Below are 26,432 nucleotides of genomic sequence, written 5' to 3'. Positions count from 1 at the left end.
GATGCATTTTTTGAATAACATTACTAACTTAGAGTTCTGTAGTTAAAATAATCAGATTGAAACGATTTACCATTACTATATTAAATATCTACTAAAGATTCTCTTATAATAAAAGGAGCTTCCATGATATATATATATATATATATATATATATATATATATATATATATATATATATATATATATATATATATATATATATATATATATATATATATATATATATATAATCGATCATTTAGTCTCATGTTGATTGAGGAGTACGAGAACTAAGGGCTCATAAGTTTGTCAGATCTTTTGAAGCTCACATGTTCTGAAAGGATAAAATCGTATTACGCATCAATGGTCAATCGATATATATAAAAAAACTAAGAAAATTAGATTTTTATTGCTAAAATAGAATTAAAATGATATATATAATTCAAGTGGTTAAAGAAGCCCAATGGTATAGGTAGTTCTCAATGCTACTTACTATATATCCTTTTTTTTTCCCTTAATTTTTTTACTTGTACTTTTCTTTCTTTCTTGCTTACTTATTATCTATTATTAAGTTTATATAATTATTAAAAATAAATGTCAATGATAGCTGAATCAATCCAATTTGATTTAGATTTAGATACACAAGAAACTTTAGAGGTTGATTATGATGTTGAACGCTTGATATAATATCAATATTTAGAAAAAATATTATTCGATGGGGTTTCGACATGATCCATCCAACACTCAATTTAATAATAAAATGGAGTATGATGAAATTTTATCATGTCCTCTTTAGTTGAATATAAGATAACTAGGATCACAAATAATACAAAGTAATCAACTTTAATTAGACGTAAAAGGTTTTCGAAAATAAGTTGAATGATCAAACACAATAAAAGTTCTGAATGCTCTTGCTGATTGGACTATCACATGAGTCGCCAATAAATATTTTCTCTGTCAATAGTATAATTTACTTAGATAATTGTTTTTTAATCCAAATAACACTAGTTCACCCCCTTTTTTTGACATTAAAATAGAGAAATCAAGATCAAACATCTCAAAAAGCATCGAAAGTTTAGTTAATCTATTGATGCTTCAAAAGACTTAATAGGCCTCTCGATCAATATATAGAAGTATCTGTGACTGTTTGACGGTCATTCCCTACCGACTTGGAGCACATAAAAATGTGTCAAACCGATCATGCAGTGACATCTGATAACTTGAGATGAAAATTTTAGACGACGACTATGATACGTTGATCCTATCAAAATTTGCCGGGTTTGATTGAGGAACAAAAATACGATCATTCCGACCATAACTCATAGCGTTCCATCCACTCGATTCTTAGAAAAATAGCATGTAAAATGGAATATTTTTATTGATATTTCAATTTTCAATTTTTAATATATAGATGACTTGATAAGGTATATTTTTGGTCTAAGACACGTCACAACCGATGCCACACCGCGCTACAACCGGGTCAGTAAGGGGAGCACCCCTACATGCTAAGTCAGGATTCGTACTAAGGCATTGTTTGGCATGTCCCGTCCCGGAAGCTCGGGGCGGTGCCTCCGGGACGGTGCCGTCTGATGCTGTCCCGTGCGCCTCGAAACAGCGATCGCACAGTACCATCTCATCCCCCGAGGATCAACTGCCACGTCGAATCTGCGTGCGACCAACCCTCGTGCAATAATATAAAAGCCCCTGGCTGGCATCCGGCTAGAGGGAGGGAGGACACAAAAGAGAAGAGAAAAAACAACTACTGACTTGCTCATCGGAGGAGCCAAAGTCGGGAATCCCCCGACGAAGGCCATTTTTGTAGGCAAGCGACCACCCCCGAGCCAAGAGTGTCTCGACCTGGGAATCGTCATCCAGTGAACGAGGGCGAGCTGCCAACTAGCCCGAGAATGGAGAAACACTGCTCAACATTGACACCCCGATCGAGAAACACTGATCACCATCCCGTTGCGATGGCTCAGCCTACTTCAGCATCCAACTCAATCAGTAGAAGACTCCTGACATCGACCCGTAGACTGAGCCATGCTAACTCACCAATCACAACATATTTGTTCACCAACACGACCTATACTCATATCTAACTTATCATCAATTCTTATTGATTTAAGTATCCATGGGTTCTTATTGATTTTGTAAGATCTTCGAATTCACGATCAAAGAGGTGAGATGAGAAGAAACATGTAGCTCCATCATTCTCAAGAGGCCTTTGGTTTTCAAACACTATACTAAATGAAAAAAATTAGATTAACATCCTACGAGAGAATTATCATTTGAACAAAATCAATCTCACTCGTTCTCTTAGTCATTCTTTGAGAAGCTTAGAGATAATAATAAGCACGAAGAGAAAAAATTTTCGTCCACCACTCATCAATATTCCTTGCATTTTTTGTTTAATGTTCTTCTTCTCTGTCATTCATAATCTTCATTTGTCATACTCATTGCATATTATTAGGAGAAAATATCATTGATAACCTATATGTATAGGGTTATTTGAGATGTTTTTAAGATGAAAATATCGAGTTATTAGGAAATCATAATACTGTCGAGAAATGTTTTCTAGCCCAATCTTTTTGATGCTTAAGTTAGTAACCCGAAGTTTATACATGTGAATGATAAAAAAAGATAAATCTCTCTTATCTTGTATTAAAGATATATTTAGATAGAGAAAATATTTAGTAGAAGACACTTTAGACTCTTGTTCACATAGATGTAAGATAATGATTAACTGATATGTTTCCTATCACATATGAAATCAATACACTCTAAAAACACATTCTAATGGTTAAAATGTAATGCGCGTGATCCTTTGATCAGCAATTTGAGTCCTCCATCTCACCGACCGAGGATCCATCTTGTCGAAGATTAAAATTCGGCATCATTTCGTTTCACCACAAAAAAAAAAAAAGTCGATGAAACTTTTATTTTAGTTTGATAAGAACTATTTCGGTGGTAGAATCTTTCTTGTTCTTTTCCTGTTAACATTGCGTGGTGGCATCCACCTCTTTTGCTTGTCTCATGTCTATGGTTGGAATCATCGCATAGATCTGAGTGTCTCGCTAATATCTTTACTAAACTTCCCAACTCAAGTGCAAGCCACTAGCATGCCTCCCAAGTCCTGAGATCCACTTAAGAGCCATCATATATTCAAGTAATTACTAAAAATTGACGCTGTCTCTATTATATTTAACATTATGAACATTATCTATGAAAAATAAATTCTGAAATTTTAGTTAAAAATCTTGGAAATTCCAAACTTGTCCGAGTAGAAGAGATCACTCTACCTGAGATCTCTATAGTATTATATCAAGTGCGGGGTGATGGATATTCCCCAGCCACAGAACATGCTGCCCAAACAGTGACAGTCTGACTGGCTTTCCAACTCAAATGAATAAAGCTCATGCACTTTTGTGCTTACTTCATCGTCACTTTGCGGAATCCAACTGGAGAGAGATTAATTAGTTCATCAAGTGATCTTAGCGCGAATTTTACTTTGGGCCCTTCTTCTGTCCTCTCACAGCTTTTTGTTTCACATGCTCTGCGGAAAGCGGGAACCCAATCGAGAAGATCGAGCGACACCGCTGTCCTGTTCCTTGTCGTGCGATCTCTGCGTCCGCGACGTGTGCCAGTAACACCGACAAAGGAAGAGAATCCCATGCCAGATCTTGGATGGCCCCGTGCACGTGACTCGGGAATGGCAATGGGGAAAGGACGAGCAGACGCGTTCACGAGCTGTGGCCCCCGCCGGACACCCCACCCGTGAGTGGTGGGGCCAGCTCTTCTCTAATGTGTACACGCATCCTTTCACACTCTGCTGCTCCGTGCTGTTGCCCGGTCACGTGAGAAACCCAGCGATGGAATGCGGTCCTCCCTGTGTCACTATATGAACACCTCCGACTCGGTTTCCTCGTCACCGGATTCGACACACAGCTATGGCTTGCGCTGGCTCCCCAACGCGGCTACGCCTCCTTCTGCTAGTGCTCTCTTCCTGCGCCGTCGCGGCGGCCGCAGATGCTTTCCGCTGCGCCACTCCGCCCGACGAAGGCCCCACCATCCGAATCCTTCACGCCTTCGGCCCGTGTTCGCCGCTCCGCGAGTCCGCCCGCTTCGACTCGTGGGAGGACACCGTGATGGACCTCATGACCCGCGACGAGTCCCGCCTCGCCTACCTGGCCTCGCTCGCCACCGCCGGACGGTCCTTCGTGCCCGTCGCCTCCGGTCGGCAGCTCCTCCAGATCCCCAACTACGTCGTCCGCGCCAGCGTCGGCACCCCGGCCCAGCCCATGCTTATCGCCCTCGACACCAGCAACGACGCCGCGTGGGTCCCCTGCACCGCCTGCGCCGGCTGCCCATCCGCCTCCCCCTCCTTTGATCCCTCTCGCTCCACCACCTACCGCCCCCTCCCCTGTGGCTCCCCCCAGTGCGGTCAAGTCCCCAACCCCTCGTGTCCCGCGGGGGCCACCTCATGCTCCTTCAACCTCACCTACGGAGCCTCGTCCCTCCAGGCTGGGCTCGCGCAGGACTCCCTCGCGCTCGCATCCGACGTCGTGCAGTCGTACACCTTCGGGTGTCTGCAGAAGGTCACGGGTAACTCCATCCCGCCGCAGGGCCTCCTGGGTCTCGGACGCGGCACTCTCTCCTTCTTGTCGCAAACCAAGGGCCTCTACGGCGCCACGTTCTCCTACTGTCTCCCCAGCTTCAAATCGCTCAACTTCTCCGGCACGCTGCGGCTCGGTCCGGTTGGTCAGCCGAAGAACATGAAGACCACGCCGTTGCTTTCCAGCCCGCGCCGTTCGTCTCTCTACTACGTGAACATGATCGGGATACGAGTCGGGCGCCGAGTGCTCGACATACCGCCCTCGGCATTCACCTTCGACGCGGCCACCGGCGCCGGGACCATCCTCGACTCCGGGACCATGTTCACGCGGCTGGTGGCGCCGGCGTACGCGGCGCTGCGGGACGAGTTCCGGCGGCGGGTGAAGGCGGCCGGGCCGGTGACGTCGCTGGGCGGGTTCGACACGTGCTACAACGGGGCCGTGACGGCGCCAGGCATAACGCTAATGTTCACGGGGATGAACGTGACGCTGCCGCCGGACAACATACTGATCCACAGCACCGCCGGGTCGATCACGTGCCTGGCGATGGCCGGGGCGCCGGACAACGTGAACTCGGTGCTCAATGTCGTCGCCAACATGCAGCAGCAGAACCACCGTGTGCTGTTTGATGTGCCCAATGCACGGATTGGGTTCGCCCGTGAGGCCTGTACTACCGCCTGAGGCACTCGCTGCATGCACGGATTAGCCTATTTTTGTATCGTCGTCGGATTTGAAGCGTCTGTATCTGTTGTTGTGGAGTGGAGTCGTGTCCTGCAGTGAAGAACTCTAGATCTGGATGAGTGGGTCTTCAAAGTGGCCTTCGTCGTTTTCTCTCTGTTGTTCGTTTTCGGTTTGGTTTCGTGCTTTTGATTAGCTTCTCACGTCACAGTATGAAAACTATTAATGACCGCCGTCTCCTCTTGTAATTTGTAGTCTCTTAGTAATTTGTTACCTCTCTCCGTTGCTATGCCATCAGCCTTTAAAGTAGAGGAATTATTATGATCCTAACATGTTTATATTTAAATTAAATCTAAAATTAAACCTTAAATCTAAGCCTATAATAGCAAACCACAAGTCGTCTATCCTCATCCATGAAAGAAGAGGTGAAGCAATGCCCTTATCCTCTTTATTACTGTTCTCTCTTATTTTATTTCTTGGACACTTTTATTTATCTTGACTTGTAAAGATAGCAATGTGCATGCATGAAAGTATATTGTAGTGGGAGGCTAGCAGTCATATTAGCAATCAGGAGGTCCAGACAAAATACATGTTGGCACTCTTCTTACAATTGCTTTCAAAGCGACATCCAAACTTCGTTGGAGCAAAATACCAAATACATGCTTTTAATCATATACAGGAGAACAATTTGATGAACTGTGGGAATTGCCAAGCACCAGACATTGAGAACACTTCCACTCGGATGGGTGGCTACTTTGATTTAAGAGACAATCACACATGAAATGATTGAACAGAAGACTTTCGTGTAGAACCCTTTCTATAAATCTAGTACCCCTGATGATGCTTGGTATCCAAACAAACAGGTCTGAATCCTAAACAGTAGCTTCAAGGATGACGATGATGAACAGAAGATGATGAGGACCTAGACGTCAATGACGGTCTCATTTGCACGATTTGTTCGTCGTCGACTCCCATCTTCTTTGCAGTCAATCCAGCTTCGAAGAAGCGCTTCACCGCACTGTCCGCATAGGCTATGCCTTCTTTGACGTTCATGCGCTTCAGAACTTTCTCCTGGAAACTGGTCAGGAGGTGATCGCCATTCAACACCGTTGCAAGCTGCATCAACTCCTGCTGGAACTCACTCAATGGGGCCTCCTCGTTAGCTTCAGTTTGTCTTATTCTCACAGGACTCGGGAGTTCAACTGCATTAACGACCAACAACCTTTGTGAAAACTCTTTTCACAAGAATATCTAAGAATTAAATACAGGATATGTTGCTAACAGATAAAACGAGCAAAGATAGAATATCATACATCACTACTATAAGAGGCTGCTTTAAAGATCTGAAGTTATAAAACTGGGAAGAATTCTATAAGTTATATAGCAACTAAAAATGAAAATTAGGTATCAATATGATTTAATAAAAAAAATTGTAAATTTACCAATGCTAAGAGATGTATTAATGATGTAGTTAAGATAATTGGATGAAAACTCCCATAGATAAAAGTCTTCCTGTTTCGATCTATTACTTGGTAGGAAAGAGAAATTGATAAAGATATTGTTAACATATTAAAAACAATATGGTGAAAGTAGAGAGGAAATATACAAACTCTGGTGTAATCATTGTGTGCCCTTTAGATCTAAATAAAATTTTCATTTGATAACTACAAGGCTAACTATACTTTATATATTAGAGTGTAGGACAGTAAATAAAAAAATGTGATATTAAGATCATAGATTAAAACATCAACTGTATTGAACCATGCAAGATGATACTCAATCAAGATGCAAAAATGATGATTTTTTATACTTCGTTCTGGTATGAACCATACTGCCTATTAAGCTCATTGTCCTAGACACATCGGGCGGTATGCATTTTGGTATCAAACTCTGCGGTGCAATAAACCTACCATTTGATTCTTGTACCATCTTATTATTTTCGATTTCAAACAATTGTCATAACTATCTTACTATCTTGATTTTTTCCTCTCTCTTTCTATCACGCTAAACCTACCATTTGATTCTTGTACCATCTTATTATTTTCGATTTCAAACAATTGTCATAACTATCTTACTATCTTGATTTTTTCCTCTCTCTTTCTATCAGGCTTTGCCTCCACCTCATTTTGGTATCAAACTCTGCGGTGCAATAAACCTACCATTTGATTCTTGTACCATATTATTATTTTCGATTTCAAACAATTGTCATAACTATCTTACTATCTTGATTTTTTCCTCTCTCTTTCTATCAGGCTTTGCCTCCACCTCCCCATCACATTGCTGCTGCAACCTCATCCCCACCTCCTTCTCCACTCTCTCTCTCTCTCTCTCTCTCTCTCTCTCTCTCTCTCTCTCTCCTTCCTCTGGTCTGGGCAATACCGACTGGTACTGACCCATATGAGTGTTGGTATGCCATCCTATACCATATCAGACCATACAGGTAACAGCCTAAGAATTTTCTAATTCATTATTGAGATAATGTTCGAGATTACTGGATTAGATGGAATAACAAATATTTTCATTTGTGAAAATATGATTAGCCTTGATAAGATAAAATTAAGAAAATTATTCAGAATGACATGAATATGTTCAAAGCAAATCAATTAAACAAGGAGAGTCAATTAGGATTTACAGCATAAGGTTCATAAGGAGACCTTATGAAACTTTACTGAATGCAGTAAGAACATATTTGACATTAGGATTTAGTTTAAATACGGATATTATTCTACATAAAGCATAATGGCAAAAGAAGATCCATATAATCAACCCTTATTAATCGAAAAAATATGACTTCTGTTATTGTTGTTCCATTGGAATTCCACATACATGAATTACATGTGAAAATTTGGAATATTTAACAATGCTAAATATTCATGAGCATGTACTTTTAAGAATCATAAAATAAGAGCTTCATAATTAAAGAATTATTGGACACAGAGAAACCACAAAAGGGCAACCGAATCACCTGGGCAATCAGTTCTAGGTTCTGTCCTACTTAACACAATGCCTTCAAAAGTTCCAGCCCATTCATCCCTCTTAGTGAGGTATGAAGGGAGATCAAAAATTTTCTTCACTGTTGCTGGTATGGATGAATGTTCATACTCTGAAGTTGGAGTTGGTATACCATTGGGACCATGTACGACTGCATCCACCATATGAAATTATTATTAACTAACAAACTAGGCCATGACCAATAGTGAGATAATCAGTGTCCATCAACTTACCAGTACCCTTTTCAATCCAAGGAGAGACCATGATCGTTGGGACCCTTACACCCAAGCGGTCAAATGTGAAGAAGAAGGGTTCTGGGCCGACTATCCCATCAGGGCTTGGGACACCCTTTACTGGTGTTGGAACATGATCAAAGAAGCCACCATGCTCATCGTAGGTGATGATGAACAGGGTTTCATTCCACTGAGGGCTGGAGCGAATGGTTTCATAGACCTCCTTGACAAACAACTGCCCTTGGTAGACATCATGGGATGGGTGATCATCAGTCGCAGGTTTATCCTTCTTGTCCATATATCGCTGTTCAATGACAACATAGTTGGGAAGAGATCCTTCGCCTGCATGTTTCTTGAATTTTTGTTCATACGAGTGGAATTTAGAGATAAATTTGAGCTTCCGAAGATTGCGATAGAAAAGAGTGGCAGGCACATTTTGGTAGTATATTCCAAAAGAGAGATCTGCATCATCAATATTTTCAAATATTGTTCTCTGTGGATACCCGATTGCCAGCTTGCTGCATGATTATAGTGTTCTTATGATGTTAGCCGTTTCAGAAAATGCACATTATGCGTCCTATGCATATAATTGAGATACATATATGAAATAATCCAAGCATTTGAGATGCAATAAGTATATAACTTTTGTCAGGGAGTCCTATATAGAACCTTATTTGCAAGCATAATCTTGCAACATATATAATTGTGATAACTTTCAGCAATGCTATATCACAAATCATATTGAGTTGATCTTTAAATAATTGCTATATGATAAATTTCTATAAGCATAGTCTAATTCTGTACAATGATCTCTTCTTTCTTATTTTACAATGATGGCATATGATGAGTTGCTTGAGAACCATCTCAGTTATAAAATGTTTATCAACCTTACCATTTTGCAAATTATCAAATAACACACGTGTACATGAGAGTAGGTGTAGTATAAAAGACAATAAAGAAGAATAACCCTTATCATTTAGAATAATGTAAACTCTGGAGAACAAAGTTCCCAAGAATACCCATTTTCCCCAATCTTATGTTAGTAGCTCAAGCAAATACACCAGAGAAAATTATCAAGATATTCTTTTGACACTAACATTTTATGACCTTATTGATGTAGCGCAATCACTTATGCCTTGCACATTCAACTTGGGCTTATAGATCTATGCATTTTTTTTGTGAAAATCATACCAACTAAGTAATCTAGGACTTTGTCAAACCAATATATTGGATGTCTATATGCATAGTAAACCATCCTTGAATGACAGATAATCAATCTATGTGCCAGCATTCTAACTTCCACATGTTTTCTCTACTTTAAGAATATATGAAATATAAATTATGCATATACGAAAATGATGAGATAAGATTTTCATCTAAATGCCATTAATACTTGCTTAGAAAGACATTCAAATCTGATTATGATCCTTAGACTAATTAAAATTGGGCCATGTTTCTTCGAACCTCAAAATTCTCTTTTTCAAGCGACAAATCAACCTTCAAATAATTTTCTTCTTCATGACACAAAGGAAGCTACAACTATCTTCTTCATGAAGGAAACCAAGCTTCAATTAGGCTGAGAGTGGGTCAAATAGGAAAATTATTAAATCAGTTGAAATCAATTATTGAATCTAACTTCATAAAGAAAGGTTTGTTTAGAGTTAATTGTCCTATCTAAATTTCTAGTATTGACCTGTAATGAGTGTCGATACCCCACCCCACAAGAGTACCATATGGATCAAAATGTGGACTGATATGTGATCGAGATTTTATTCCTCAGCCCATTCAAAATAAAGTTTTTCCTATAAATACTTTTATACTTTGACCAGTGATAAAAATGAGCATTTACTGCAACTCATCATATCTATAGCCCAATTTAAAGCAAAGATGAACATTATCCGTTCAATTAAAGATAAATCCTCAACATGAAATCTTTGGCAAAATGACGAACATCAATGATCAACCTTCAGCAAAATGGCCAAGAATAAAAAACGATGGCAACAATTTCATTAATCTTACAGCTTGGAGTGCCATATAACTGCACATGAAATCTTTCTACTCTAAGCACCATCCCATAGCTTACTCAGCTAAATAAGGTTCAGTAGCAAAGTTTTAGAGGCCATTAATCAGGTATAAGAACACCCCTCTACAAATTCACTGCAAAAACTATTAAGTGATTTATTTACATCCCCCACTAGATGATTTTTCTACCAAGTAATGACAGTGCAAAGATCGTTATACTCGAAAGAACTTGTACAACAACAGTAAACATGAATAAGGCGAACAGTATTGGAAGTTTGGAACTTGATAAAGCAGATTTACCCATTGTAATTGATCACTCATACCAGTAAATTGTCAGGTGCAATCACAGTGATATACCCATATTTTTTACCCGTTATTTCAAGTATTGATTAAAGTGAGGCCCAGGTACCACCGATCACGGCATTGTAGGACTCAGCTGAATCACCCCGAAAAAGTTTACTGGGTGATGATGCGTGTCAATGGCCCAATGCGTCGGCCCCACATGTGTGCGTCCCACCAGGTAGATGGGACACACGTCACCCAGACAATTCTTACGGGTGATTCAGTCCGAAACAAATAGCAGTAGTCACAAGACAACCCTATCTGAGGAGCATTAAAGATGCGGGCCCCGCGTCAATCAGGAAGGACAATGATCACCCACCCACTCCGAGCTCACCCAAATCACTCTCTTCGTTGCTCGAGGAACCAAATCAGACACCGAAAAAATGGAAACAACGACAGAAAAGTCGAAGCAAATCAAGAAAATGTCGCAAGAAGTCGATGCGGTAGCCGATTGGGAGCAGAAGAGGAGCTGTACCTGGCGACATTGCTGGTGGCGCCGTGGGACGTGCCGGAGTGCACGAAGAGGCGGTTGGGCTGCGTCGACGACGGCACCGACGCGAACCAGCGGTCGAACACGGCGAACTCCTCCACCAGCGCCCGGTACACTGCCACCATCTCCGGGGGGAACCCGTTCATGACGCTCTCCGTCATGTTGTCCGACATGGAGCGCGCCTGCTGCACGAACCCGTTCATCGGCGCCGGGTCCGCCGACGTGTCGTTGGAGCCGAAGATCTGCTCCCGGATCGCCTGGAAGGAGTGGCCCGGGTCCGGGTCCACGAAATGGGCGCCGTCGCGGAAGTAAACCCGGTCGGACGCCGCGTCCGACGCCGACACCGGGTTCCACTCCGACCCATCGACCCCGTTGATCGCGGGGTTGAGCCGCTTCATCCACCCCAGCATGTGGTCGAACGACCGATTCTCCATCACCATGACCACCACCGTCTTTATCGGCCCCGCGGCGGAGGCACGCAGGCAGCCACCGGATGAGAGGAGGAGGAGCAGGAGGCAGCAGCAGGACGACCGAAGGGATTGGTAACGAGAAGGTCGAGGGCGTCCCCCGGATGTCCCCATTCTTTCCGCTTGATCCAGTGAACGACTGCGGTTGTTGGAGGAGAAACCACACGGACTTTATATAAAGCAGAGATGGTGGGCGTGGCTGCGGCACCATTAAATGCTCTCGTGGGCCGAGCTGGTGCGGCCGCGTGACGGCCTCTGCTTTTTTCCAGCCATTTTCGTCTCTTTTGTGAGAGATGTTTGTGATTCCGTGCCGTTTTGTAGAATACGATCTGCTTTGTAGCGGGAATGTCCGGCTGGAGAAGACATGCATCTCTTACGTGTAAACGAATCAACGGATCGTACTTCTTGATCAAAACCGGTATATAATATCTCTGTATCGCTTATAACGACATAAGGTAAACTATATTGGATTATAACGGCACCCCTCAGTTGGATGTTATTGAGGAGAGAGAGAGAATGATTAGATACCATATAAATAATAGTGATATCAAACCATGGTATCTGTCATTACCATCAATACTCATTAAGATGTAAGTTGAGTTATATGGAATGAAAATTGTTCTAACTAATTATATAAAATTTAATTCGATATATATATATATATCGAATTAAATTTTATATAATTAGTTAGAAAAATTTTCATTCCATATAAATCAGTAGGATGGTACTGTGGAGAGAGAGAGTGTGATTAGCAGGAATCTGCCTTTCCAAGTGTCACGATCCATTAAAGTCATGCAGTAGTTGGCCAAATAAATGAATCTCCATGGATGATTACTACTATCATTTATGCTCATAGTTGGATTTTACTATAAATGAGCTCTGGTTCAAATTAGTGCATTGTAATTATAATGGTACTCCATGGGAGATTCCAACTGTATTTTATGTTGCAATAAGTGTGGGAAGTGCCTTTTATTATATGTTAATGTTACATAATCTTTGTCTTAAATGCTAGGACAAAGATACTTGCATCTCATGGGGGGATGCATAATGTGGCCAATAAATCTCATGGTGCATGTACCTTAAAGATTTTTTACTAATATGGTTAGGTGTCTCAACTTTTATTGATCTTCATCTTATTTTAAGGAGAAAATTAATAGAGTTCATTGATATATTAATATTTTTATGAACATAATCAATGGGCTAAATCCACTCTAATGTATAAATTATCCTAAATATATGATTGGTGTTGGCAATGTAATTAGTTATATCATAAATTTCAAGAAGAGTGATAGCTTAGGAAAGTATTTATTTTTGAATTTTTCTCATATGGTACTCATTTTCATAATTCTCAAACAGTCACCTCCTATTTCTAATGCTTCAAAAATGCTCCTTTTATAAGTTGTTTTTTTTTCCTATCAAAATCAGAAAAAAAAAATTGTCAAATATTTACAGAGTTTTGTGGGTTAGTTTTTATCCACAAAACATTGTATAGTATTTTTAAAATATTATATTTTTTTATTTTAAAAATACTATACAATATTTTAAAAATAAAAACACTATATAATGTTTTAAAACTAGCCTTATAGTGTTTTTATCCATAAAAACAATATAAGGCTAATTCAAAAATACTATAATAGTATTTTTGAACTAAATATTGATATCATAATATTTTTGAAATAAAAATACTAAATTATATTGATATCATAAAATCTCGGACCTTACGATAAATTATTAAGATATTTACAAACTAAATTAGTGGATACTATCACTATTTCCATTAGAACTCTCACCATTGTCACCACCATCCCCTATGGAGTTTATTATTACCAACCATCAATATTAATATCATTTATGTTGTTGAGATTGCCACTGTTATAATCATCTCAACCATTATCATGATTTTATCATCATTAGATATGACAATTGATAATATTTTGATACCTGAATCCACTCAAGTCAATTAAATCAGGTTTAAGTATTTTTTAGTCAAGTTTAAAATTGATTATGGGATTTGAGTATGTCAAATCAGGCATTATACTATTAGAATCGGTTTTTAAGATTTTTGGCCATCTAATCAAATTCTCAAAATGATGTCAGAGTATATTATACTTACATTTTTCTGATTATCCATTCATATATTTTACAAAGTAGAATAATAAGTTCCTAAGTGAGAACCTTTATTCATTATTATTTTATTTTTAAATTATAGTTGTAGTGGATTGATTGTTTTGAGACATGTAACGATGACTAGTTTAATTTAGATTTAAATATTCTCGATTAGATTCTCAAGTGAGAACCTTTATTCATTATTATTTTATTTTTAAATTATAGCTGTGGTGGGTTGATTGTTTTGAGACATGTAACGATGACTAGTTTAATTTAGATTTGAATATTCTCAATCAAACTCAAATAGATTTATCTAAAATAGATTCTATTGAGTAAGTATAGTTGGATACCGAATATTATAACTATTGTATTTGGGAATGTATTTGAAACGTGCATATTTCATATATGAATTTATGCTTAATATTTTTTTTTCTCAAATCACATTAGATTTGAATATTAAAATACTTAAAAAAATTGATCGAACTATCGATGTTAAGGTTAGCACAATCACACGTCATATTAATCTGATAGACCATTTAATTGATGTGTCAACTTAACAAAACATCTGAGTCGGTGTAGACATGATATCTCATCGTCCACAACTTAAATGGTCTAACGTTGAGTGGTTGAGTAAGTGCAACAGCTTCGTCCCACGAGAAACCCCAAAAGCAGAAGAAACGAAGCATTTGGGTGAAGCGTCCACACCAAAGAGTAGAAGCGTTGACATCGCTTGTCCCCACGGCTACTGCAGTGGTCTCTCCAATCGCCTCCCGTCTCATCAGACATTAAACGCAACCTCACCAAATATTGCATTGCTTTGGCTTGTTGTCGCAGAGAATTAAAGAGCCATGATGAACAGCCGAGCTCGGTGACGAAGGGACTCGTTTTCACATTACAGGTCTATGATTCCCACAGTACGGTCAATCATCCTCCAATTGTTTGATTGTCCAAAGCGTAGGAAACAGTCGAGTACGTCATCTGATACAAACAAATGTTTCGCTCTCATCCTCTTTGATTCTTGTGATTTGTGTAATTGTGTTCTCATTGGACTGTCGATCGTATGCTGAGCCTACCGAATATATTATTGAATGTGATGATATCTTAGCAATGAACTCTCTCATCTTGCAGAGGCAGTAGGTACATTATAGAAGATACAGATGAATTTGTGGTGGTTGCATAGTGAAAGGTAATTTTGGAGGGGCTTAAGAGGCCTATAATTATGCAACATCTAGGTTTTCTCCTAAAAGAAAAGGCTTCAGTGTTTATTTCAAGTTAAATATGTGATAGTCGCATTAACAAAAAAATGAAAAAAAAAATTTGTTCAACGGATATGTCATGTCAACAAAATCTAATTAAAATTTAAATATTTTTTGTTATGGAAAATATCTTCCTAGTCAAAAGTAGCTAAGGGGAGGAAGACGACTATAAGAGATAAACAAGAATAGATTTCGAGGTCAAACATACTTTTTTCGTTTTCTAAACTCATTTCGGAAGTCTAATTGGAGTGTCTAAGGGAATACATTGAATCCCTTGTGATACTAGTCTTTGTACAATAACAAGCATCTCAAGTTCTGGGTCATCCTATATACTCAGCACCGCATCGGTCACCCCATAATACCTCAAGTGAAATTAGACTCTCAGTATAGATCCCATCGAAACCAAGTCGGATAGCCACCTTTAACAATATGTGTGATGCAAAAGTGATTATTTTATACTTTCAATAAAAGATGGAGGTACTATGGGGGCTAAGTCTACGTTGAACTGATTAATATTACTAATTTTGATCATTTGTTAAGAAACCTCAATAAGTTAGTCCATAACATAGCTAACTTCATTAGAACATTTTTATTTGAGCCCATTGTGAGAGATTAGTGAATGACTTTAATTAAAAGAAAAAGAAACTTTTAATCATATGCATGATTTTGTAAAACCCATAACACCATAATCATGGATTGACATGGGATTTGGAAGGTTGAGAATTAGATAATCTATATTTATTATTTTATTTGGGATTACTGATGAGTGATTCTCATGAATGAACTTATCAAAGAATATGAAATCAATTAGGGTGCATAACACTTGTTGTTTCCGAGTCTTTCAATTCTCTTACTAACTTGTCAAAAGGACTCTTGTGGAGCATGTCTTAATGCAATTTGTAAGATACCTTATCAAACCACCACATCCTCAGCTCGAAAGTTTTACTGTATACTCACCTACTAGACTCAAGTTGCCTTTAAACTTATGATAAGTCAAACAATTATAAGTTGCATTAATCAAATATTTAGATTAGATCATTATCACTTAGTAGCTAAAGAAATCTCATCTAGCCCTCCAAGAAACCATGATGTGAAGAAAATAAGTTAATTTATCGATGCATTCACCATCGACTATATGAGGTTTGATTATAAAAAAGAGTTACTTGGATCCATAAGAGCTAAAAGTCATGGAAGTACAGCCTACAATTAAAGAACTACGAAGAACCAATAATAAGTATTTGTTTAAGATTACCTATAACATGTTCATCTTTTACGAAGCAATTGCTATAGTAATTCTTGCTCTTCCTCTATTTGAGAATACGTGAATTTATTATTTATTCATGAAAGAGAATTACTAGCCAAATCTAACAACTAGAGAAACCTAACTTCTAAAAGTAAAGAAGGGAGGGTAACCCCCTATAGTGCGGGTCTTTTTTCTTCGATCTTTTTTTTCTTCATCAAGATTGACAATAGAGACAACGTACAAAGATGGAACCTCGTAACTTATCAATAATGATGAATAAGAACGAAAGTAATGGACAAAGATGAAAGCAGAGGGCATGTGGAGAAGGTAATATCCATATTTTTTTAGGAATTTATTATTTATTTATTTATTTTATTTGTATAAGCTCGGAGGGTCGCAGGTGAGAGGGTGACATGCGATGTACGGCCAAAAGTCAATTCCTTCTTTTTGGGAGAAAACCAACTCCAATGTGTCGGTCGAAGGAAATGTGTCTTCCTTGCGATACATCGAAGCAAGAGAACCTTGAAGCAACATCAATTACAGATATCTCGATCCGATGTAGGTGTTGCTTCCTTGTAGCTTATGTGACTATCTACAGCGAACACAGATCAAGAAAGCTGCAAGAGAGAATCTAATCTACCGTCAGCTACCCAATCGAGTTACTGTTGGAGGAAGAATAGAGCAGCGTTTGCGGCGCCGAAAAGTCGAAGCCGGTCTCGGAATCATCACGGCCGGGCGGCTGGCTCTGCCGCTCGCTCCTCAGAACCCTCAGGAGTGCCTCCGCCTTGCTCTTCCCCCTCGCGGTCACCCCGCCGCCGGCGAGACCCGTGATAGCCGCCTCCCACCCCTCCACCTCCATCACGTCTCCTACCGCCTTGTGCCCCCCGCTCATCACCAGGTTCAGCAGCGCGGCCGCCGCGTTCTCCCTCGCCCTCCCGCTCGCCCCCGTCGACGCGCCCACCAGGTCCACCAGGACCCTCACGCCGTCCACCCTCCTGAACGCGTCCACGCTCTCGTAGCAGCCCGCCACCTGAGCGATCACCGCCGTCGCGTCCTCCACCACCCCCGTCCGCGCGTCATTTGCCACCAGCGCGAGGACGGGCGGCACGGCGCCGAGCTCGACTAGGGCGGCGCGGTTGAGCGGGTAGAGGGCCAGGCCGAAGAGGGCCTTGAGCGCGTCCTTGATGGACCTGGTCGAGGCGCCGGGTGTGCGGATGAGGTCCACGAGGCCGGTGATGAGGGGCTTCTTGGACCCGATGATGGGGCGGTAGGCGTCGACGCAGAGAAGGCTATAGAGGGTCGCGGCGGCGTGCTGGGCGGCGGCGGCGAGGGGGAGGCGGAGGGCGGCGGCGAGGGCGTCGAGGATGCCCGGGGTGGACATGAGGGCCTCGCGTGCGGAGATGGAGATGTTGAGAAGGGCGGCGGCGGCGTTCTCTTGGGTCTCGGCGTCGGAGGAATCGTGGTGGTCGAGGAGTCGGGCGGCGAGGAGGGGGACGGCGCCGGCATCGGCGAGGGGGGCGCGCATCTCGGGGTCGTGCTTCGACAGGAGGCGGATCTCAGCGATGGCTTCGGCGGCGGTGGAGGAGTCGAGGCGCTGCACCAAGGCCCGGGCGGTGCGGTGTTTCACCTCCATAGATCTCGATCGTTTCTCTTGCCCTTCGGTGATCCCGTTTCCCCCATAAGCCGTCGGGTAGATAAGTTGGTAAGGATGGATTAGCTACTATATTATTACGAGCAAAGTTGGAAGCGTGGAGTTGAATGTTTTGACAGAACGAACATTGGCTCGTGGCCTAAGTCGACCCAGAATGGTGACTGGGTGGGCCAGGAAAGAAATGGTGTCACGTCGACACGGTGCTCCGAGTATTTTTCGCACTTAAATCCAGAGATACCCCTAACATTTCATAGAAGACTCGCCTAAGTTTTGAGAAATTCCGAAGGAGCATTTTTTTTAGTAGAGTTTTTTTTTCTTTTCTGTAAAAGATAATTTTGTTTCTCCCCATGAGCTGTTGTCTTTGCTCTTGTTGTCGTCTCTATTTTCATCGATGGTCGTCTCACAAATAGGCTCTTGTATGTTTCATTTTTTATCCTTATCCTCGTTTGTCTTTAATCATTTATGCTTCTACCTTTAGTCAACAGCATCTTAGTAGTTGGTTTTCTTTGTTCTATTACTCCCATTTTCATCTTGCTTTCACTGTTCTTCTCAATCTTCGTCCATCGTCTCTATCATCCTATTATTGATCTTGGCGGAGGGAATTACGGACAAGGGCAACGATACAAGCGATGATGATGACTGGTAGGACAATAAGGCATGGACAAAGATAGATAAAGTCCTACGTGCAAAGATGATGATTGATGTGATGAAGATATGGATAAAATCATCTTTTACGAAAGAAAAAATATTTTATAAGAATTTTTTAAACTAAGAGCTTGTTCAAAAAATTTACTCAAAAGATTAAAGGATAATTTATTTAAAATAATCTCTATCAATTAATTTTTATTGGATGATGCTTTTATACTAAAAATTTTATAAGGATATCCCTAGTTTTCATCAATATTCTTGTCATTTTAATTTTATTATGTACAGTAAATAAAAGAGGAGTAGAGGTATGATTTAACCTGAATCGGCATAGATAAAAATGATTAAAATAAAAGAGTAAACAATTAAATTTATAAAAAACAACACCTTGATAATTAATCAATTGAGTGATGTCATCCTGTAAGAATTAATTAATCGAAGCTTTTCTAAATAGTTTGCCCAAAATAAAATAAGTTGACATTATCTTGTTTAATCGCTGTGTTTACCTCGACGTCATGCCGCCGTGAGGTAGAGAAGGTACGCGGTTGGGGGTTGTGTTGACACCGCGGCCGCCGTTGAAGGTTGAAGCTTTCGTGGTGTGACTGCTTTGACTACTCTGTCTCATGAACGCAGCTTTTGGTCATTTTCGCGTGTAGATATATCTCTCCCTCGTTCCTGTCGTCGTCGTTCGCGTTGATTCGAAGGGTCTTGCGATTTTTCGTTTTTTGGGATCCTTCGTGGCTCTGCTTCAACTCGGTATACGTCAATAAACACGTCATGCCTCTAAATCCGTTGGCCGGAACACGGTAACCCTAAATAAAATTACACTTTGCAGGGAGAGAGAAAGAGAGAGAGAGAGAGAGAGAGGCAGAATAGGACGACATGACGATGGCTTTCGACAGGTCTATCTATTAGGGAAAGGCTGGCCTGGTTATGAACATCATGCCATTGCCGGGACTTGGCTTGGGCACAAAAGGCATTTACCGGATCGACATTGCTCGACGTACGACCAAACCTTCGGTTGGTGTGTCGGTGGGCGCAACGCATCGCACCGCGTTGACGCGGCCACCGCCAAAGGTCGAAGCTTACGCGTACCCGCGGATGGACGGGTCGTTTGCGAGAGGTTCTCTCTCCAGCCTCGCGTCCCAACCACGCGAGCTGCATTAAATCGAAGGGACCCTTGTAATTTATTATTATATATATATTTAAGATGCTTCATCATGTCCTCTACTCGCTTCTCGTGCCAGATAGACATCAAGAGTCGCACCGTGTTGCCTGCCGCACCTTTACGCCCTTTCGCTGGTGCCTCATTAGTGTGTCAAGATTCGAGTCGTGACTTAAGTCGGAACATGTTAACAAGAATGCAACACTAGTTTTCGAGAGGAAGGAAGACGTGGCATAGGCTCATTGCGATAACACAATAATAACAATAAGAATGATTCATTGTGAGAATGACTTTTATCTCAGAACTTTCAAAGTGAATTAAAAGAGTGCAGTTAGCATCGCGACCAAGCATATTGGTTCATTCAAGATCCTAACCTTTGCTTAGGACTCGGGATTAGGGTGAATATTTCATTCTAACCCTGACGAAGTTTCATTCGATCGAGATTCGATCGAGACATATGTTCTAGAGGAAGTCGACGAAGTCCATCGATCCTTTGTGTACGTGTAAAGCCTGACGGGGTCAACAACAAAGAGATGGTTGAGCTTATGAGTGGCTTTTTCAGTACATAAACATAAGATACAAACTCTCATGTCTTTTATTTAGGACAGACTCGTCATGTTTTATATCATCGTGACGCCATCATTAAAAGCAATAGTATTTTGGCACAGAAAGATAGATACCCTATTCGCAAGGTCAGAAGAGTTGAAGGCCACCGTGAGTCAAAGTCTGTCATTCCAACTGCTGCGAAAAACTTGGGTTCCACATCAATCAACACAAGTTGCAATATGCCAGTGTTGAACGATGTAACAGTATCTGACTTTAGATCATTTGTACGAACAAGGAAGAATTAAGACCTACATGAAACAGTATATATATAGTGAAGTTTGTGCCTATACTTAAAACTATAGCATGCACCTGAAGCCGGCAATTCCACTATGAACAATTTGCTGACATGTAGAATTGCACATAATATACCATACAAGCAAAACCATATAATATTTGCCACAATCACAGGCAGTCAAACACCTATTTAGATATGTAACGATAACCAAATAAATAATATCTGTAGCAAGTTGTTGATGCCAACTGCATTTACAGGCAAGCAAGTACCAAACATCCAGTGAACTCTCTCCACCAATATCAATTACAAATTTAGGTTAGTAGTGTTCATAAAATACGATGTGCAAGTGTAAGTAGACAAGCAAAGATTTATAACCCCATATTAACAACTCTGCATCACTTTGAACTCACTTCGATATAGCAAAGCAAAAATAATGCATTTGGCAGATGCATTCTGGACTAAGATTTACTTGAGCTGAAGAGGCAGTCTGGGTCACATCATTTGTTATGTTATGTAATCAGTGCCTAAGATGTGTAACCTTACGGGAGAGCCGGAAATTGACCATCAAGTCATGTGATGATAAATCTGTGCAATTCACTTAGCTCCATATCAATAAGTACAATTTTCAGGTCAAGTTATACACTCATAGATGATCATCATTAACCTAATAAATGCCATAAGACATTGTGTAGTTAGGATTTCTAATGCAGTAGTAGATCAACTTAATGTATATAAGTTCAGGAAAATGTGTTTATCACAGATGTTCTTTTGGCTAGAATTCTAAGATCTTCAAACTATGTTATGGTACTTAAGATACAACACACTCAGTCCAGTTCCCTCTTGAAACATAAAGAATCTAATGACAGAGATGCCTAAAGAAAGTTTCCATCTGATGATAGAATGAAACTCAAGGCAAAAAGAGATTTATAGTATATGGATCCTGGATTACTGTTCCAAATGAATCTTGACAGCAGCATGGGGGGATAAACAAACAAATAGTTCAGTTATCCAAAAACTCTCTTTAATACTTCAAACTTCAAATTGCATTCGTTCAAACATAAGACCTTCTACATGCTCTGTCAGTTCAATTCTGCATGCTGATTCAGGTAACTATACTGGCAAGAGAAGAAACAATAGCCACATGTATACTTCAAGTTGTAAAAAATAACAAAATTCCCAACTTCGTATCAATCTGAAGTCACACATGACTACAGGCAAAGAAAAAATTATCTTGAGTTCATAACTTTAGCAGAAAGGTATGGTTAGTGTTTCATATCATACTTCTCAGAGATATTTTAACCTATTCAATTTCCAACTGATGTAAGTCTAGGTGGCATCGTGTTTCCTCAATCTAGTTCCAGCTTAATACATACAACAGGAATCATCATAACCAAACTAAAAAAAAAAAAACAGTATGAACTTGATTAGAAACAAACAAAGAAGCATCAGGGTTACAACCAGTACAAACAAAAAACGAAGAAGATAATAATGGCCAACCAATCACTCGAAACAATTCTAGTAATATTTTATTGATCAAACTATGATTTGCAATACTGTACCATACCGCTCGATACGGGTGGCACGTACCAGTTTGATAGAGGACCGATACGAGCGATACATCGGTACACCTTAGTGTACCATGTATCGGTACGCTCGGTACAGTTCGATACATACCGTATTCGGCTGATCGGTAAATTAGTACGGTATGGTATTCAGAACCTTGGATCAAAGTACATATTTTCAAGCTCTAAGAGCAAACAAAAAATGTGTTATTTATGAATGAAAAATGAACTTCTGAAGGTCCCCCACAAGAAGAAAGAATCACTCAGTTGCATTCATATCTGATCCAATTAATTTACTCCTAATTATGTTATGACATGCAAAACTAAAAAAGCCAATCCTTTCGTGGGAGTTTTGATATGAAAACATATATCATCATGAACCAAAAATTAGGACTGATTTACAAACATTACCAACTAAATGAATCATAATCATGTCATATGAACCTCTACGACATAATACAGATAACTAGGGATAATCCTATCCAAGAAGACCACTTGACCAGTTGCCATCAGAATAATTATTGATGCAATCTAAACTAGACCAAAAACATGATGAACCCAATACGCATATTTGATCTTGATATGATTCAGTCAAGTTTCTAGTAATGTTATGCCAAAGTCCCCTTTATTGTAAAGACCACAAACTCCACAAGCAGAACAGATTGTTTTGCCAAATGATAAAGTCCAAAATAAGTATCTATATTATGCATTGAACTTCTTGAGTTACATCTCCATCAAATCTCATCAATATCTGTAAACCACGTTTATCTTGAAGCATAATCAATGCAAACAAGTTCTGCAGTACATTCACATCCATGTTACTGTAGATACTTCCAGGAGTAAAATGAAATCCTAAACATGCACAATACATTGTCATAATGCCAATTATCGAGGATAGCAAGTGAGAAAATTACTATGAGACAATGTCTAGTACAATGCCTCTCCATAATTTCCAAGTCCAACCATATGGTCCTCTGAGATTTAACTTCAAAAGAACTAAGTTGGGAAGGTCCATCAGACCTCCCCTGTTATTCACACATATTCCTCCACTTTTATAGCTTGCCTTCTTTGGTGCACTAGACAATTAAGTCACAAATATGACAACTTGCTATTTATCTTTGTTTGATAGGAATTATAATGGCGTTGTTGCTAACTCAATATCCTCAGCCTGTCACTAAATACATCCATAATTTAATGATTTTCAGGAATCAAGACACAAGAACTTTTCCAAATAAATGAGTTGTGGTCGGAAACGTATTCTCTTAAGCACTCAGGACACTACAAATTATTAAGCTGTGCAGTAAGACTTCAGTAACCTTCCCAAATATTAAGCTGTGGTCGGAAACATATTCTCTTAAAAGACTTACGACATTACAAATTATTAAGCTGTGCAATAAGACTCCAGTAACCTTCCCAAATATGTTTGGCGACGAAGTACTGAAAGACCATGTCCTATCGATGACAGCAGAAAGAAACAAAACAAGATTTAATACAAATTGAATGTCCTTATAGGTAAAACAAAATTGGCATTTCCCCTTATACATAAACCAAAAATACATTTCCAATACTAGTATTTCAGCTGACAGGTAAATCAAAAGGTCGCACTTGCAGTGTATTAAGCTAATACCCAGGTCTATATTGTCCAACTCTTTAAATCCCAAAATCTCTGATATGTAGGGAAGAATAATGCTAAGGAAATAACGGAAATCATGTCTGACCCCCAAAATATGTCGATGAACAATAAGGATAAACAAACTTTATGAAATACAAAGAGTTCTCTTTAACCTGCATGCGTTGGAGTTCAACAAGAAGTGAAACTACAATGAACAATGATATCTCTACTTGAAATTTCAAGATTTTTTTAGAAGGTAGAAACATATGGTACACACTGTTTTTCACAAACGTTCACATGAGGACTAGGGGCATGATACTATGCACATGGTAGTCACACTTCACTTTAGTCTGCCTTTACTTAAACGACTGACTTATCATGACTTCTCTTCACGATAGCACTGACAGAACAGTTATATTTGAAATAATAACGTGTGATCAACATTCCAGTTCAGTTCACCATATACATAAGAATGTTGCATGTCAATACAACTTCATCGTTAGAGAATGGAAAGAATAATTTTCAGGAACACACCAGGTCAGTGGTAAAAAGTCCTTTTTAGCATCATAGCATATCCTTTCTTTTTTCTGCCTCAATATTGCTCGAATAGGTTACCTTGCTGATCAAGTTGTTGAACACCTCCATAATTGATGGCCCAGATTGTAACTTAACTAGGTGCATCCTATAAGGTATTATTATGTTCCTCAGCCCTGCAACCAAGCAAAACAAATCATATAGCACCATTAGTTCCATTAAATTTCGCCGGCAATTGACTATAGAAAGATAATTATGTTAACATGTTTGTAATACTATCATCGTCAAAATAGGTACCATATCTGAATAGTTTTTGGTGATCTGATTGATCCAAGCTTTGACTCAAATCTACATATGCATGCCACATAGTGATAACTGAGAGGACAAAAGTGATTAAGTTAGTGCTCGTACCCGTGGTGCACATAGCTCTGTACAGAACTGCAGCCGAAACACCACCGCGTTCCGTTGTCATTCTCGTCTTCTCCAGACAGTCGAGGAAGGCAAGGTCCGCCTTCAGCAGCTTGGCCTGATCGTGTGTGTCATATCCAATATCATGGCAGTAGCAGCAGAAATCAAGCCAATCCACAGGACGCCGATCCCACAGCATCGAGCCACCGTCCTTCCCGCTTGACCAATTGGGGCCACAGTAGTGTCCGTACCGCGGGAACAGCTGCGAGAGGAACGCGCGGACGCCCCCGTGCCACGGGACCTTGGCGACATAGGGCCGAAAGAGCGGGAGGGCGCACCCGGCCTCCGATCGCGGCCGAGGCGGCGAGATCGGCCGCCGTGTTGGGGTCGCGGGGGAGGCAGCGGTGGCGGGGGGCCGGGATGGTAGAATCGAGCGGAGGGATCTCGCGAGGGAATCAACCAAGTGGAGGAAGGCGCTCTTGGGATGCGATTTCTGGGGATGGGGATGGGGAGGGGGAGGGGGACGGGACGCGATGAATTGGGGTTGGGATTCAGGGATGGAGGAAGTGGTGGCGATAGGGAGGAACCTGGTGAGAGGAGGAGCGAGGGTGCCGGAGAAACTGAGACTTATGGTTGGGGGAACAACCCATGTGGTCTTCCGCCCCATCAACTCCCGCTGCCTTCTGCTGCTTCTTCCGAACCACGAACAACTCGGTCATCAAGCCACCTTGAACCACACGCCGTCGAGAGAAACCGGCGTTATACACGCAGACGACTCGAAACATTTTGATGTGCGTCTACACCCAAATCTGTGGGGTTTCGGAAGCGCATATCCACAGATTAGGAACCGGAAGACAGAGAGAGAGACGGAGACAGTTCGGCGTTCTCAGGGTTCCCTTAATGCGATTGAGGGCAGTGGCGGGACCGTGTGGGATCCATCAGTGGTCCCATTCGCTGCCTCCAACCACAAGGCGGGTAGCTTCCGGATAAGTTTACTTGTTTTTTCCAGAAGAAGATATAAATAAGGTCAATTATCCAGTGCCACGTGGAATTACAAATTAGGTAATTCTTATGGTTACTTCATTAATATATATATAATATAATATACATTATATATATATATATATATATATATATATATATATATATATATATATATATATATATATATTGTGGACTACTAGTCTCCATTCCTTATCTGAATATTTATTAGTCTAAATATGTAGTCAGAAAAATCTAAACATTTCTACGCCAACCATATCATTAAATAAAATAATAAATTAAGAGAAGCATCAAATTTATTATAAAATAAGATTATTTTGGTTTAAATTGGGAAAGAAAACCCAAATGATTTCTCTTAATCAAAAGAGATACATTTTCTATCGATGCTAAATAAGAAGTACATGATATTTTTTTCATAAAAAAGAATTATCTCACATTTTAACATTAACATAACTCATAGCAAAAACAAGATTCGACCGATCACCCATATATCATATACTATGAATCTGAAATCCTCGATTTTTGAGAGGTATCCAAGTGTATGGTAGAAATTATAGTATCGAAAAATTATAAAATGATAGATTGATACATATCT

The 26,432-nt window shown here is 40.2% G+C and overlaps 4 protein-coding genes across 4 annotated transcripts; 1 reads left to right on the top strand and 3 right to left on the bottom strand.

The window, feature by feature from the left end:
* Positions 1-3,886: 3,886 nt before the first annotated feature.
* LOC103993413 (aspartyl protease AED3-like) lies at positions 3,887-5,556 on the top strand. The gene has a single exon (XM_009413476.3). It carries the CDS (start codon positions 3,927-3,929, stop codon positions 5,268-5,270), a length of 1,344 nt encoding a protein of 447 aa, XP_009411751.2. The 5' UTR covers positions 3,887-3,926; the 3' UTR covers positions 5,271-5,556.
* A 301-nt stretch (positions 5,557-5,857) lies between these two features.
* On the bottom strand, positions 5,858-12,035 carry LOC103993414 (non-specific phospholipase C2). The gene is made up of 4 exons (XM_009413477.3): positions 11,331-12,035; positions 8,492-9,009; positions 8,233-8,409; positions 5,858-6,469 (listed from the first exon to the last, which is right to left on the bottom strand). Exons 1-4 carry the CDS (start codon positions 11,924-11,926, stop codon positions 6,153-6,155), a joined length of 1,608 nt encoding a protein of 535 aa, XP_009411752.2. The 5' UTR covers positions 11,927-12,035; the 3' UTR covers positions 5,858-6,152.
* Positions 12,036-16,838: 4,803 nt separating this feature from the next.
* On the bottom strand, positions 16,839-18,409 carry LOC103993415 (U-box domain-containing protein 4-like). The gene has a single exon (XM_009413478.3). It carries the CDS (start codon positions 18,048-18,050, stop codon positions 17,064-17,066), a length of 987 nt encoding a protein of 328 aa, XP_009411753.2. The 5' UTR covers positions 18,051-18,409; the 3' UTR covers positions 16,839-17,063.
* Positions 18,410-24,294: 5,885 nt separating this feature from the next.
* LOC135644769 (uncharacterized) lies at positions 24,295-25,681 on the bottom strand. Its single transcript, XM_065162660.1, has 2 exons — positions 24,839-25,681; positions 24,295-24,603 (listed from the first exon to the last, which is right to left on the bottom strand). Exons 1-2 carry the CDS (start codon positions 25,500-25,502, stop codon positions 24,458-24,460), a joined length of 810 nt encoding a protein of 269 aa, XP_065018732.1. The 5' UTR covers positions 25,503-25,681; the 3' UTR covers positions 24,295-24,457.
* Between the last annotated feature and the right edge of the window lie 751 nt (positions 25,682-26,432).

Source organism: Musa acuminata, chromosome BXJ3-8 (assembly GCF_036884655.1).
Source record: "Musa acuminata AAA Group cultivar baxijiao chromosome BXJ3-8, Cavendish_Baxijiao_AAA, whole genome shotgun sequence".
Lineage (NCBI taxonomy): Eukaryota > Viridiplantae > Streptophyta > Magnoliopsida > Zingiberales > Musaceae > Musa > Musa acuminata.
Note: the sequence above shows the minus strand (reverse complement) of the source record. Positions and strands in the feature narration are given on the sequence as shown.